General features: G+C 28.4%; 2 protein-coding genes across 2 annotated transcripts; one reads left to right on the plus strand and one right to left on the minus strand.

Annotated features, from left to right (window-relative positions):
• The first annotated feature begins 666 nt into the window (after positions 1-666).
• Positions 667-7,875, plus strand: LOC107067971 (proliferation-associated protein 2G4). Its single transcript, XM_015323938.2, has 7 exons — positions 667-823; positions 1,461-1,695; positions 1,923-2,085; positions 2,220-2,399; positions 2,515-2,763; positions 2,853-2,999; positions 3,234-7,875. The coding sequence occupies exons 1-7, from the start codon at positions 739-741 to the stop codon at positions 3,336-3,338; spliced, it is 1,164 nt and encodes a 387-aa protein (XP_015179424.1). The 5' UTR covers positions 667-738; the 3' UTR covers positions 3,339-7,875.
• Uba3 (Ubiquitin-like activating enzyme 3) lies at positions 5,171-10,443 on the minus strand. The gene is made up of 4 exons (XM_015323937.2): positions 10,042-10,443; positions 9,551-9,911; positions 9,138-9,467; positions 5,171-8,860 (listed from the first exon to the last, which is right to left on the minus strand). The coding sequence occupies exons 1-4, from the start codon at positions 10,287-10,289 to the stop codon at positions 8,495-8,497; spliced, it is 1,305 nt and encodes a 434-aa protein (XP_015179423.2). The 5' UTR covers positions 10,290-10,443; the 3' UTR covers positions 5,171-8,494.
• Between the last annotated feature and the right edge of the window lie 522 nt (positions 10,444-10,965).

Here is a 10,965-nt window from a genome sequence, read left to right on the forward strand (position 1 = left end):
TAACCTTTAAAATAGAGTAAGAAAATACATCATTAAAATTATTTATACTTCTGTATAACAGAAGCCATAATTCTGTCATTTTTGTAAACCAATTTTTTCTTAGACATTGAATACGATCGATTCATGTGTAGTCCATATTTTATATGGCTTAACAGTTAATTATTATAAAATAGAAACATTATATATATATATATATATATATATATATATAATGAATGTTGGATTCTTTACTTAAAAATTTGTAAAATACATATATGAACTATAAAAAATATATTTTGTAAGTTTAACTAAGATTATGGCTAGATTTCCATTTTCATCGTATCTATATGTGTATATGATAAAGCATTAAAATAATCCGAAAGATATTTCCAAAATGATATGTAAATATAAATTTATTAAAAAGTTAACAAAATTATTATATGCTTATGATAAATCTTAGTCTACTTTATTTATTTAATAAAAAAAAAAAAAGTGAATTATGTATTGTACGAAAAAAAAGTTCAAATAAAAATATAAATATAATGAATGTGTGAATGAATGCAGGGACAATGCAGGGACCATGCAGGGACCATGCAGGGACCATGCAGGGACATATATGTGTATATATAGTAGCCATACAAAAAGCAAGGCGTTATAAAAGAATAGAGAAGAATATACAGTGGCGCCAACTACAAATCGAAATACGAATTATAATAGAGCTTCTAGAATCACGTGATTGTAGATTTAGTTACAGAAGACATGGCGGACAAAGAAGAGCATGAGAAGACCATCGCCGAAGACTTGGTTGTTACCAAGTATAAAATGGCAGGCGATATTGTTAATCGTAAGAAAACATCTTACCCTTCTTTCGAGAAGCTTAAAAATCACAAATGATTTTGGTGTATGTTGCCGTTTATGGTTACTTGGCTCAATTTTGGTATGGCCATATGGAACGTGGCGCGCCAATGCCGGGCTCTTACCATGTGGGACAGCTAGCATCAAATCTCATTTTAGTATTTTCTTAAAATATAGATTTCTGAAAATTTCACTAAATTCAAAGGATATATTTCTGATAAATATCATAATTATATCTTTTCGATTATTTTTCATTATTTTATGAGATTTGATGAAAGGGCCAGTATTAATATGAGATTTTCAAATGATATAAAATATTCTCAGGGATGCCCGCCGTTTTCTTTCACGCTTCCTATGTAATAAAAATTCATTGAAATATCTTTAGAAGACATTTCATTTATATTTAATATGTTTATCAATTTAGAATTATGTGAGAATATCTATACGCGAATAATATGGTTTTCCTTTTTTTTTTTTTTTTTTTTTTTTTTGATAAATAAATATCCAAACATATAACCATTATAAAAGGCAACAGAATAAAGAAAAAGAATTGTTGAACTTATTATTTCTTAGTAATTATTATAATTCTAATGAATAATATAATATATTTTCTATATATTGTGTAGGAGTTTTGAAACAAATATTAGACAGATGTGTTGTTGGAGCATCTGTGAGGGAGATATGTGAATATGGGGATACACTATTAACAGAAGAGACAAATAAAGTTTTTAAGAAGGAGAAAGAACTTAAGAAAGGAATTGCTTTTCCAACCTGCATATCAGTAAACAACTGTATTTGTCACTTTTCCCCAATCGCAAGTGAACCAGATCTAATTCTGAAAGATGAAGATATGGTTAAAGTGTAAGTGCATATTATTTATTTTAAGATAATTTGTAATTGCTTTACATAAGTATTAGTCAACACAATTTATAGGTGTGCTTGTCAATGAAAGCAGTTTATATCCGTGCACTTGGATAAATCCATTATTTACATAAATACCACTGTGTTAAGTACAGATGCCAGAGGCAGTCTAATGTCGTTAATAGTAAAGTAAAATAACGTTGGTCATTGTAATGTATAATTTTTAGTGATCTTGGAGCACACATTGATGGCTTTATAGCAGTTGTGGCACACACTGTAATTATAGGCTCTTCGACCGAACGCAAAGTTACAGGTAGAAAAGCTGATGCAGTTTTAGCTGCACATTACGCGTCTCAAGCTGCTTTAAGACTTTTAAAGCCTGGAACAGAGGTATGATTTGTTACAATTTACGCGTAACAAATACAATAATATACGAAAAATATTGTATTTTCGTGCAATCAAATGAACCTTCATTAATCTGATATCAAATATATTTATATTTATATTTATATTTTTTTTTGTAGACGTACTCGATAACGGGTACAGTAGAAAAAATATGCGATGCATATAAATGTAAACCAATTGAAGGCATGTTAAGTCATCAATTAAAACAATTCAAGATAGACGGGGAAAAAACTATAATACAAAATCCAAACGATGCACAGAAAAAAGAACATGAAAAATTTACACTCGAGACTCATGAAGTAAGAGAAACTAATTGTGTATTTATTTTATAAAGAATTGATTATTTTTTTGGAATTTTGCAAATGTGACATTGTGAAAAAATGTAATGATGTTATATAAATCATTTGTTTCTAGGTGTATGCAATGGATGTTCTTGTTAGTACGGGTGAAGGTATAGGACGTGAACAAGATACTCGTGTTACTATATATAAAAAAACTGAAGAAACATATCAGCTAAAGCTGAAAGCATCTCGCATGTTCTATTCAGAAGTTTCCAACAAACATGGTCTTATGCCTTTTAATTTACGTACCTTTGAAGACGAAAAGAAAGCCAAAATGGCAGTTGTTGAATGTGTTAATCACAGGCTGATTGAACCATTCCAAGTAAGGATTTTATTTAATTCAATTGTTAAATATACAGTTAAAAAAATATATCAAATACAAAATATATATTTGATTTAATATTATTTCAGGTGTTATATGAAAAACCAAATGAGTATGCAGCACAATTTAAGTTTACGGTATTATTGATGCCTAATGGGCCTCATAAAATTACTGGTATTCCTTTCGATTTGGACATTTATCAATCTGATTGTTTAGTAGAAGATCCTGAATTGAAGGTATTCAATATTAAAGCTATTTCCTATTTTTTTGTTCTTTCTTTCTTTCTTTTTTTTTTTAGCTTTTCACTCTCTCTATCCACCAATGTTTCATACTGTTATCTTCTTTGATCATTATTTAATCAGAACCTATTGCGAAATAAAATTATTTATCTACAAAATGTTTAACATTAATATTTAGTTAATTTTATAACAAACAAACAAACAAACAAACAAAAAATCATTGTTTTACAGACTCTTTTATATACTTCTGCAAATCCTAAATCTGCAAAGAAAAAGAAAAAGAAGGCCGAAAAAGCTGTGGGAGAAGTAGCAATGGAAGTTGATACTAAGGCCTAACACAATGAAGTTATGCTCGCTATGATTTATTGTCATCAAGCACTATCCCTTTCATATTATCTAGCAGTATAAAGAGTAAAATCAGAAACTTTTCAAACAATATTGTATTTTAAATTTTATTTTTAACCATCAATGCCCACTTTTGACATAGTGTAGATCTTTACATTATTATTAAGCTTTTATTATTTTTATAACATTTTATTCAATCAAATCAAATTCAAGGTTAGCCAATACGTAAAAATGCTTATTATTTGAAAAGTGTCTAATTTTACTCTGTTGTAATAATGACACTTCATGCTATAATTCATTGACACTTACGTTTTTATACCAAAACGTCTTTCAATGACGCAGAGATTATAACTCTACAAAAACTGATAAATATTCTTAAGAAATTGTTACGGATATCTTACATTACATTATATCTTACATATAATACTTAAAACCAATGTCACTTTAATAACAATATGCAACTAATTTTTGTGGAACATCTCGTTTAATCAAGCCGAAGATAATTCGTATGTGTATATATATATATATATACACAAGTCCTTATTAATATTCATAATTATTTAATTGCGAATATATTTTTTGTTACACATAGAGACATGCACGTATCACGCATTCATATATATGTTATATGTGTGTGTGCGTGTGTGTGGATGTGTACATATGTGTATATGCTCATAATATGCTATAAATATATTCATATATCGTCTTTAACTTTCTTTTACATATAGGGACAAAGTTTTTGATAAAGTTTATTAAAACGTAAACAATAACATCATCAAATTGCATTACTCTGATTAACAACTTCGGCTATTTTAATATCAGTCAATTTACGTTAATATTAACTAGTCACAAAAAGAAACAATTTTGTGTCACAATGGAAGTACAATAGGTAGAATTAAAGTTCACTTACTTTGATCAACATTTGTCTTCTATGTTATCTAATTTCATACGCTATCACTGATACTTAGAAATTGAAACTGTAAACACATTTGGCTTGAATTTGTAAAACTGAAAAATATGTCAATGCTAGGATTATGCATAAACCATGAAATATTAATAAGTCTAAAGTGTTTCGTTGCGCAAATTCTTCGATGGAAAGGCAATCATTCTATAACCTATTTTAAGCACCTTATTAAAATTTTATATCGGTAATTGAGAAGTACTTTACATACATCAACACACTTGCTTCTCTTGTTGTTTGCATTTAACAAAATGGAAAATGGATTTCTATCGTATGACATACTTGGAAAGTATTCGACTTATTGAGGTAATAAGAGCAAAATAATAATGTGTGTTAAAATAGTTTTATATAAAAAAAAGAAAAGAAAAGGATAGATGTGTCTGTTACAAATATTTTTTCTAAACAAATTGTGTGTATATGTCGAATGTTACAGAATGTCCTTATACGACGAGAGATATCATAATCTACTGTGTGCACTGTCCTTCCTTTGCTTTTAATCATATTTTAACATTTTACTTACCATTATATTAATAATAAAGGTATGTAAAATATGTTACAATCAATTATTTCATTATTTCGGTTTATAATCAAATATTCATTACATTTAATATGTTATATGATCAAAGAAATATCTACAATTGTAATATTTTTTTTTGTTTTCATGCAAAAAAGGACAGTACACGATAAATGTTTACTAACGCGATCATAAAAAAAAATAAAAGGTATTATTATTTCGATTGAATTAATGGTTCCGCGATAGTTGTAACAAACAATGCATTATTTCTATAATTAATTTACAAATCAATGCCGTATAATAATCATTATTATAATACAGTTTTAACGCGCGAAAGGTCTTTTAATATTTATTTTCTTTTTTCTTTTTTTTTTTTTTCATTAAACACTTAAATATATAAGAACAATGAAAAATTTTCAAAACAATTTTACAATTAGATCATGACAAGTACTGCAATGATAACAAATGTTAGTTAAATATTTCTTCTTTTTCTATTTAACGATGTTATATGGAAGTGGGGATGGATTAAAGCATCATTAGAAAAATATAGGTGTTTTAATTTAAAATGATATTTTAATTCACATTCAAACAAACAAAAAATTGAATTAATCATCCATTTATTTCAATGAACTTCGTCAAATGTTGATTTTCATAGATCACATTTATTGAATTTGCGATTTTTATTTATATCGACATTTCAAAATCAATCGTCTAACTTATCAGGGCATTTTTTTTTTTGATCAAAAGATTACAAGATGATTTTTTAGGAATATTTTTGTTTGAAAAATTAGAAAACCTATTAGCATGTAATTTCTGTATTTTATTCATTGATTAGGTATATAATATTTTTTTTATTAAAAAAATTCTTTTCTTTTTATGTTTGTTTTCTTTAATTCACAATGGCGTGTAAAAACAACGGTGAACACGATCATTTCTCTCTAGGATATCTGAAACAAAAAATCAAAAGGATTCTTAATTTCTCTGTATAAATGGCTGCTGCTGAATCAAGAAAAATTAATTTTTCAAACAAAACATTACATATATCGAATTTATTTAATTCAATGGCCATTTATACAAAGATTTACCATCTTTTGGATTTTTTTCTTTCAAATATGCTGGAAGTCATCGTACCCATTTTACTGTCATTTTTACGCGTCATTTTGAATTAAAAAAAAAAAAAAAATAGGAAAATAAAAGAATTTTTGTAAATAAAAAAAAAAAGATTATATATTATATGTAGCAATTAATTCGGTACCTTTTGAACAAAATTAATATTTATTTACTATTTTTTTGTTAAATAATCTGCATTATTTTCCATGACTTTGGTCCTTCTTTTAGACAACTACCGAATTTTTTGATGAAGAAAAAGATGGCGATTTTGATGGAATGAATTTAATATCAAGTCAACGAATTAATTGCTACAACTAATAGCGAAATACAATTTTAAAAAGTTATATATATAATAGTTTTCGTCATTTTCGAGAAAAGAAGATTCTTTACAAAATTAATTTTCGTTTTTTCAGTCAAAATGAATCTCCTGTTTATGCCTTAAACAGGAGATAAACAAAATTTGAAATAATATACAATTGTTTCACGAATTGAAACAACTATTATGGTTCAATGAAGAGAATTTAACACATTTATAGTATTTTTTGAATTTATTTCTGAAATATATATATATATATATAAATATAAAAATCTTAATAATTAGATATTTTCGCGTCATCCTATGTGAATATGTTAATTCACTAGATGAATTAAACGTAAAAACTTCTATTAATACTTTGTCAAAGTATCAATATAGAATAAATAACATGTTTTAATTTGGAGTCATTACACCATGGATAATAATGAAGAAAAGTTTTCCATGATTATTATTACTTATATAGAAATATGCTGTTAATAAATATGTACATACATTGCAGAAGATAACGTATTACGAAATGTATGGTAGGTATTTCAAAGTGAGTGAAATAAGAGTACGATAAGTATTTAACCCTTTCAATACGACGAAAAATCAGGCCGAGTGCGCCCCATTACCGGGATCACTTATTTCTCCTCCAAGCGATTTATTAGATCAAATTATTTTTATGCCTAAAAGGTCGAAAGTCTTGGAGACGCATAAACGTCCCCATAACAGCGTACCATCAACAACAATGATTTTACAAACTTCATTGATGGGACAGCATATGTCCCGCCGTAAACTCTAAAAGTATCTGAACCCTGGGACAAGGTATGTCTCGGCCGGAATCCTAGAGTCAATAGCACATTTTTCTTGACATTTTGATGATTATTTTAGGCAACGTTTTTTCATTAACATTTGCGTTAACATTTTAATTAACATTATAAACATTTATAAACATTTTTCAGAATTAACAGTTATAAGCAGTGTATAAGGAGCAACAGTATCTAAAGTCTGGGCTTCTTGAGGGTGTAGTAGGGCTGGAAATAGTTCTTGCACAGTGCTACGTTACAAGAGGTGCACACTATTTTTGACGTAAGAAATGAGAATTATCAACTGAGCAACCTTGATAGTTTTCGCTTGGTTGATTAGATCGGGAACAATTGAGATGAGAAATTTATGGACTCAGAATGATTGAGACGGCCTTAGAATCAGTTTGGAGGCCCAACTTGGCGTTATTATTTGTCCTAGATGTTTTTCAATAACTGGGACATATTTTGTCCTAGCCGTAATATCAACAATTTTTCAGACTGGGGTAGCACATGTCCCGTCCGGTGCGAAAGGGTTAAATAATATACATTTATTTAGAATAATATCATTTTAAACTTATCTTAGTGCGTGTCAAATAGTAAATGCACACACATTGAATTATTATTTAAGCTGTTCACACAAACTAAAACAATTAACTACATTTTTAGAAGTATTGTCAATTTTAATGCAGAAGAAACGCGACGCACTAAATTGATAATTGAAAATGAACATTTCATATTTAAAATAAATTTCCTTAATAATGAGTTTAACACCATTAAATAACAACATTTTGTATGGCTGTTGAACAATAAATGATATTACAATGTATGCAACTTTTCAATTTTCTCTATTTTTTGATTTTATAAAGTTCATTGATTTGGCAAATGGACAATGTGGCTAATATAATATTTAATATTAAACAATAATATATATCTCTTGAATTTCTTTAATACAGAAAATTTATTTAAATTATACATTAACCATTTTACAGGTAGCATTTTACAGTAACATCCATCGAAAATTTATTATTTTTTGTCAATTTCGTTAGATTTGTTTGCAAGAAAATTTAAAATTATACATTACGCTGACCTCTTAATACCAATTTGTTAAATCAGGTGAGTGTATCTATCAAAAAGCATAAAGCAAGAAAATAAATCTTGTCATTGTTTATCTTCAAATGTAAATAAATACAACACATAAATAAAAACACCAATAAAAAGACATTTTTTTTTTTTTTTGAAACAACAAACAATTTCTTAGGAAAAAAATCAAATATAACTTATTACTTAATAAGATCAAAAAAGAACAAAATATTATATCAAAAAGACATTTCCAAAAATAATGGGAAGATACGTTTTATTTTTACAGTATATGCTTTGTATTTTATTTCTCTGATATCGTTTAAGCTCTATTATTTTGAATATATTTATAATGCAAAATCGTCAGTATTATTTAATGAATTAAAATGAAAATTTCAGTCGTATTAAAATTGCATTTGGTGTTGTAACATCAGCAACATTTATTTCATTGCCATCTTTTAATCCAAGTTCTATCAATGTTTTAGATAAATTCTCACGGGTTTTTTCTTCGATACTTGCAACTGTTTGCATGTATAAAGTTTTATTTTTACCATCAACATTAGCAGTAAGACCAGGACTTTTCATTTGTAAATCTGGTTTATTACATAACAATTCTATTAAATCTTTCAATTTGAATGTAGGATCTGTAATTACTATTTCCTTTGCTAACTGACTGCATGCCAGACAGTCCTGTTTCCTCTCTGCTTCATAGGTATAGGTATAAATTCCATCCACATCGTTAAGAACCTTATAAAAGAAAAATATTATGATTAATTAGTAATATCTTTTTCTTACTTTAACATGTTGAGCACGGAACTCTTATTTTGCTCTGCTTCTTGTTTAGGCAATCATTTAGCGAGATGTTCAGTTATAAAATATAAACATATATAATCAAATGGGAAATAATAAAAAATACACTGTCAATTCCCAGAGACTAAAATGCCGTATTTAACATGTTAAGCATGTACAAATGAATAGAAATGAATAGATCAAAATGCAATGTTATTTGATCAAATATAAATACCATGTAATTATTTAAAGATGCGCTACAACTGCTAGCAAGCTTAAATGCTTCTGTTGCACAGGTTGCAGCAATTGCTGCATTTGTAGATGCTACAGCAGGTATAATATTTTTTACAACACCTTGTACAAGTCTATATGTTAAACCTTGTATACTAAACTGAGCTGCCCGTTCACAAGATTTTTCATATATCCAATTGATATGTTGTGGATCATCGCCATCTATTACAGATTCAAATGGATTTTCTTTTGGCCATTGTATTACTTTAACATATTCTATACAGTGTTCTGGTAAACGTGGTGTATTGGCTATTGTGCACAGTGGGTATGTAATCTATAATAGTAAAAGGGAAGAATTTGTATTTTGTTAATTTTAGATATTAAAATTGAATGTTAATATTATGTGTGATTGATTACTTGTGGTGGATATAGATCTAATGTACACTCTATGCATGCTGATAATCCAGGTAATATAACTCTAGCATTTCCTTTAAAACCTTCGGTTCCTCCATCGATCATAGGTATAACACTTGAACAATCTAATTCACCATCTTCGTAAACTAAAAGTGATAACAGCATACCATTGATCCATCTTCTTGCAACAATAGAATCTAAACCGCAAATGACTATATGAAATTGTCTATAAAATGCTTCATCTTTCATTTGTATTTTACAACAGTGAGGTACTACGTTGCATCCAGAGATTCTTGAATTGATGTATTTAGCAGCTACTTCAGCTTTCGATAAGCCAATATCTTTGTGACGAAACAAAAATTGCCTGAAAATTCAAATGTACAATTAAAGTTCAATTTTTGGCTTGTAAAAGTAAAGAATTTCAAAAGCAACATTATTACAATCTTTTGTATGTTGACATGATCTAATAGATGATTTAATAATAGAAAATATACCGATTAAGATTAGATAATTCAATAGTATCCATATCGATTACATGAATTTGTCTAAAGCCCATTAAGGCGAGATCTTTAAGTAATTCACAACCAAGACCACCAGCACCTATTACAAGTATTTTACAATTTTCCAGAAGAAATTGTAATGTTTCAGAAGAAGGTTCAAAATCAGGTCTACAAAAAGGTCCGGATCTTTCCAAAATTTTTCTTAAATTACTCCATCGTCTGTGTGTGTAGTCAGAACCCATTTTTATCAAAAAGATATATCTATATATGTATATATGTAAGAACTATTATTTTTAATCAACTTCCAAAATATCAATCATGTATCATCATAAGCCGATGAAAGAAATGATGTTATTATCGTTATACATATTTCATATGTGTATACGAATATATACATATATATATATATATATATATATATATCAGTGATCCCAGAGACTTTAGTTCGTCTGATCGACACAGGGGCGTAAAATTATCGTACGCCCCGGGAAAATTTGAAATCCGACAATTTCTCGGACGAGATTTTCAAAATGTGGAAAAAGTGTCCAAGTTCCAACTTTTTCAAAGTTGATGAACTTTTTTTTTTTTACTCATCAAGTTCAAAACCCTATCATAAAAACGATAAAAACGGCGGTCCACAGGGAAATAGACTTGTTCGTACAGAGATCGTACACGGATCGTGGTGGTGGAGGTGGTGCTAGGGGTGGTGGTTATGGTAGGGGTGGTGCTGCACCTTTCCAAAATTTGTTGACTAAAAAGGTCATCAAGTTTTCGAAATTCCAAATGGATCGTACACCACGAATTTTGGATCGTACAGGGCCTCAAATTATCGTACGCATACGATAATTATCGTACGAATGGGATCACTCTGATATCGAACTCCTGTCGAGAAATCCGTTGGATCGATGATCTCCGAGA

This window comes from Polistes dominula, unplaced genomic scaffold (genome assembly GCF_049000335.1).
Source record: "Polistes dominula isolate Pdom_NZ unplaced genomic scaffold, Pdom_raw_medaka contig_17, whole genome shotgun sequence".
In the NCBI taxonomy this organism is placed as follows: domain Eukaryota; kingdom Metazoa; phylum Arthropoda; class Insecta; order Hymenoptera; family Vespidae; genus Polistes; species Polistes dominula.

Coding starts and splice junctions, on each gene's coding strand:
- LOC107067971 (XM_015323938.2), top strand. CDS start 739: ATGGCGGACAAAGAAGAGCATGAGAAGACCATCGCCGAAGACTTGGTT. Junction 1,696..1,922: donor GATGAAGATATGGTTAAAGT/GTAAGTGCATAT, acceptor TATAATTTTTAG/TGATCTTGGAGCACACATTG. Junction 2,086..2,219: donor TTTTAAAGCCTGGAACAGAG/GTATGATTTGTT, acceptor TTTTTTTTGTAG/ACGTACTCGATAACGGGTAC.
- Uba3 (XM_015323937.2), bottom strand. CDS start 10,289: ATGGGTTCTGACTACACACACAGACGATGGAGTAATTTAAGAAAAATT. Junction 9,912..10,041: donor GAATTATCTAATCTTAATCG/GTATATTTTCTA, acceptor TTGAATTTTCAG/GCAATTTTTGTTTCGTCACA. Junction 9,468..9,550: donor TAGATCTATATCCACCACAA/GTAATCAATCAC, acceptor TTACTATTATAG/ATTACATACCCACTGTGCAC.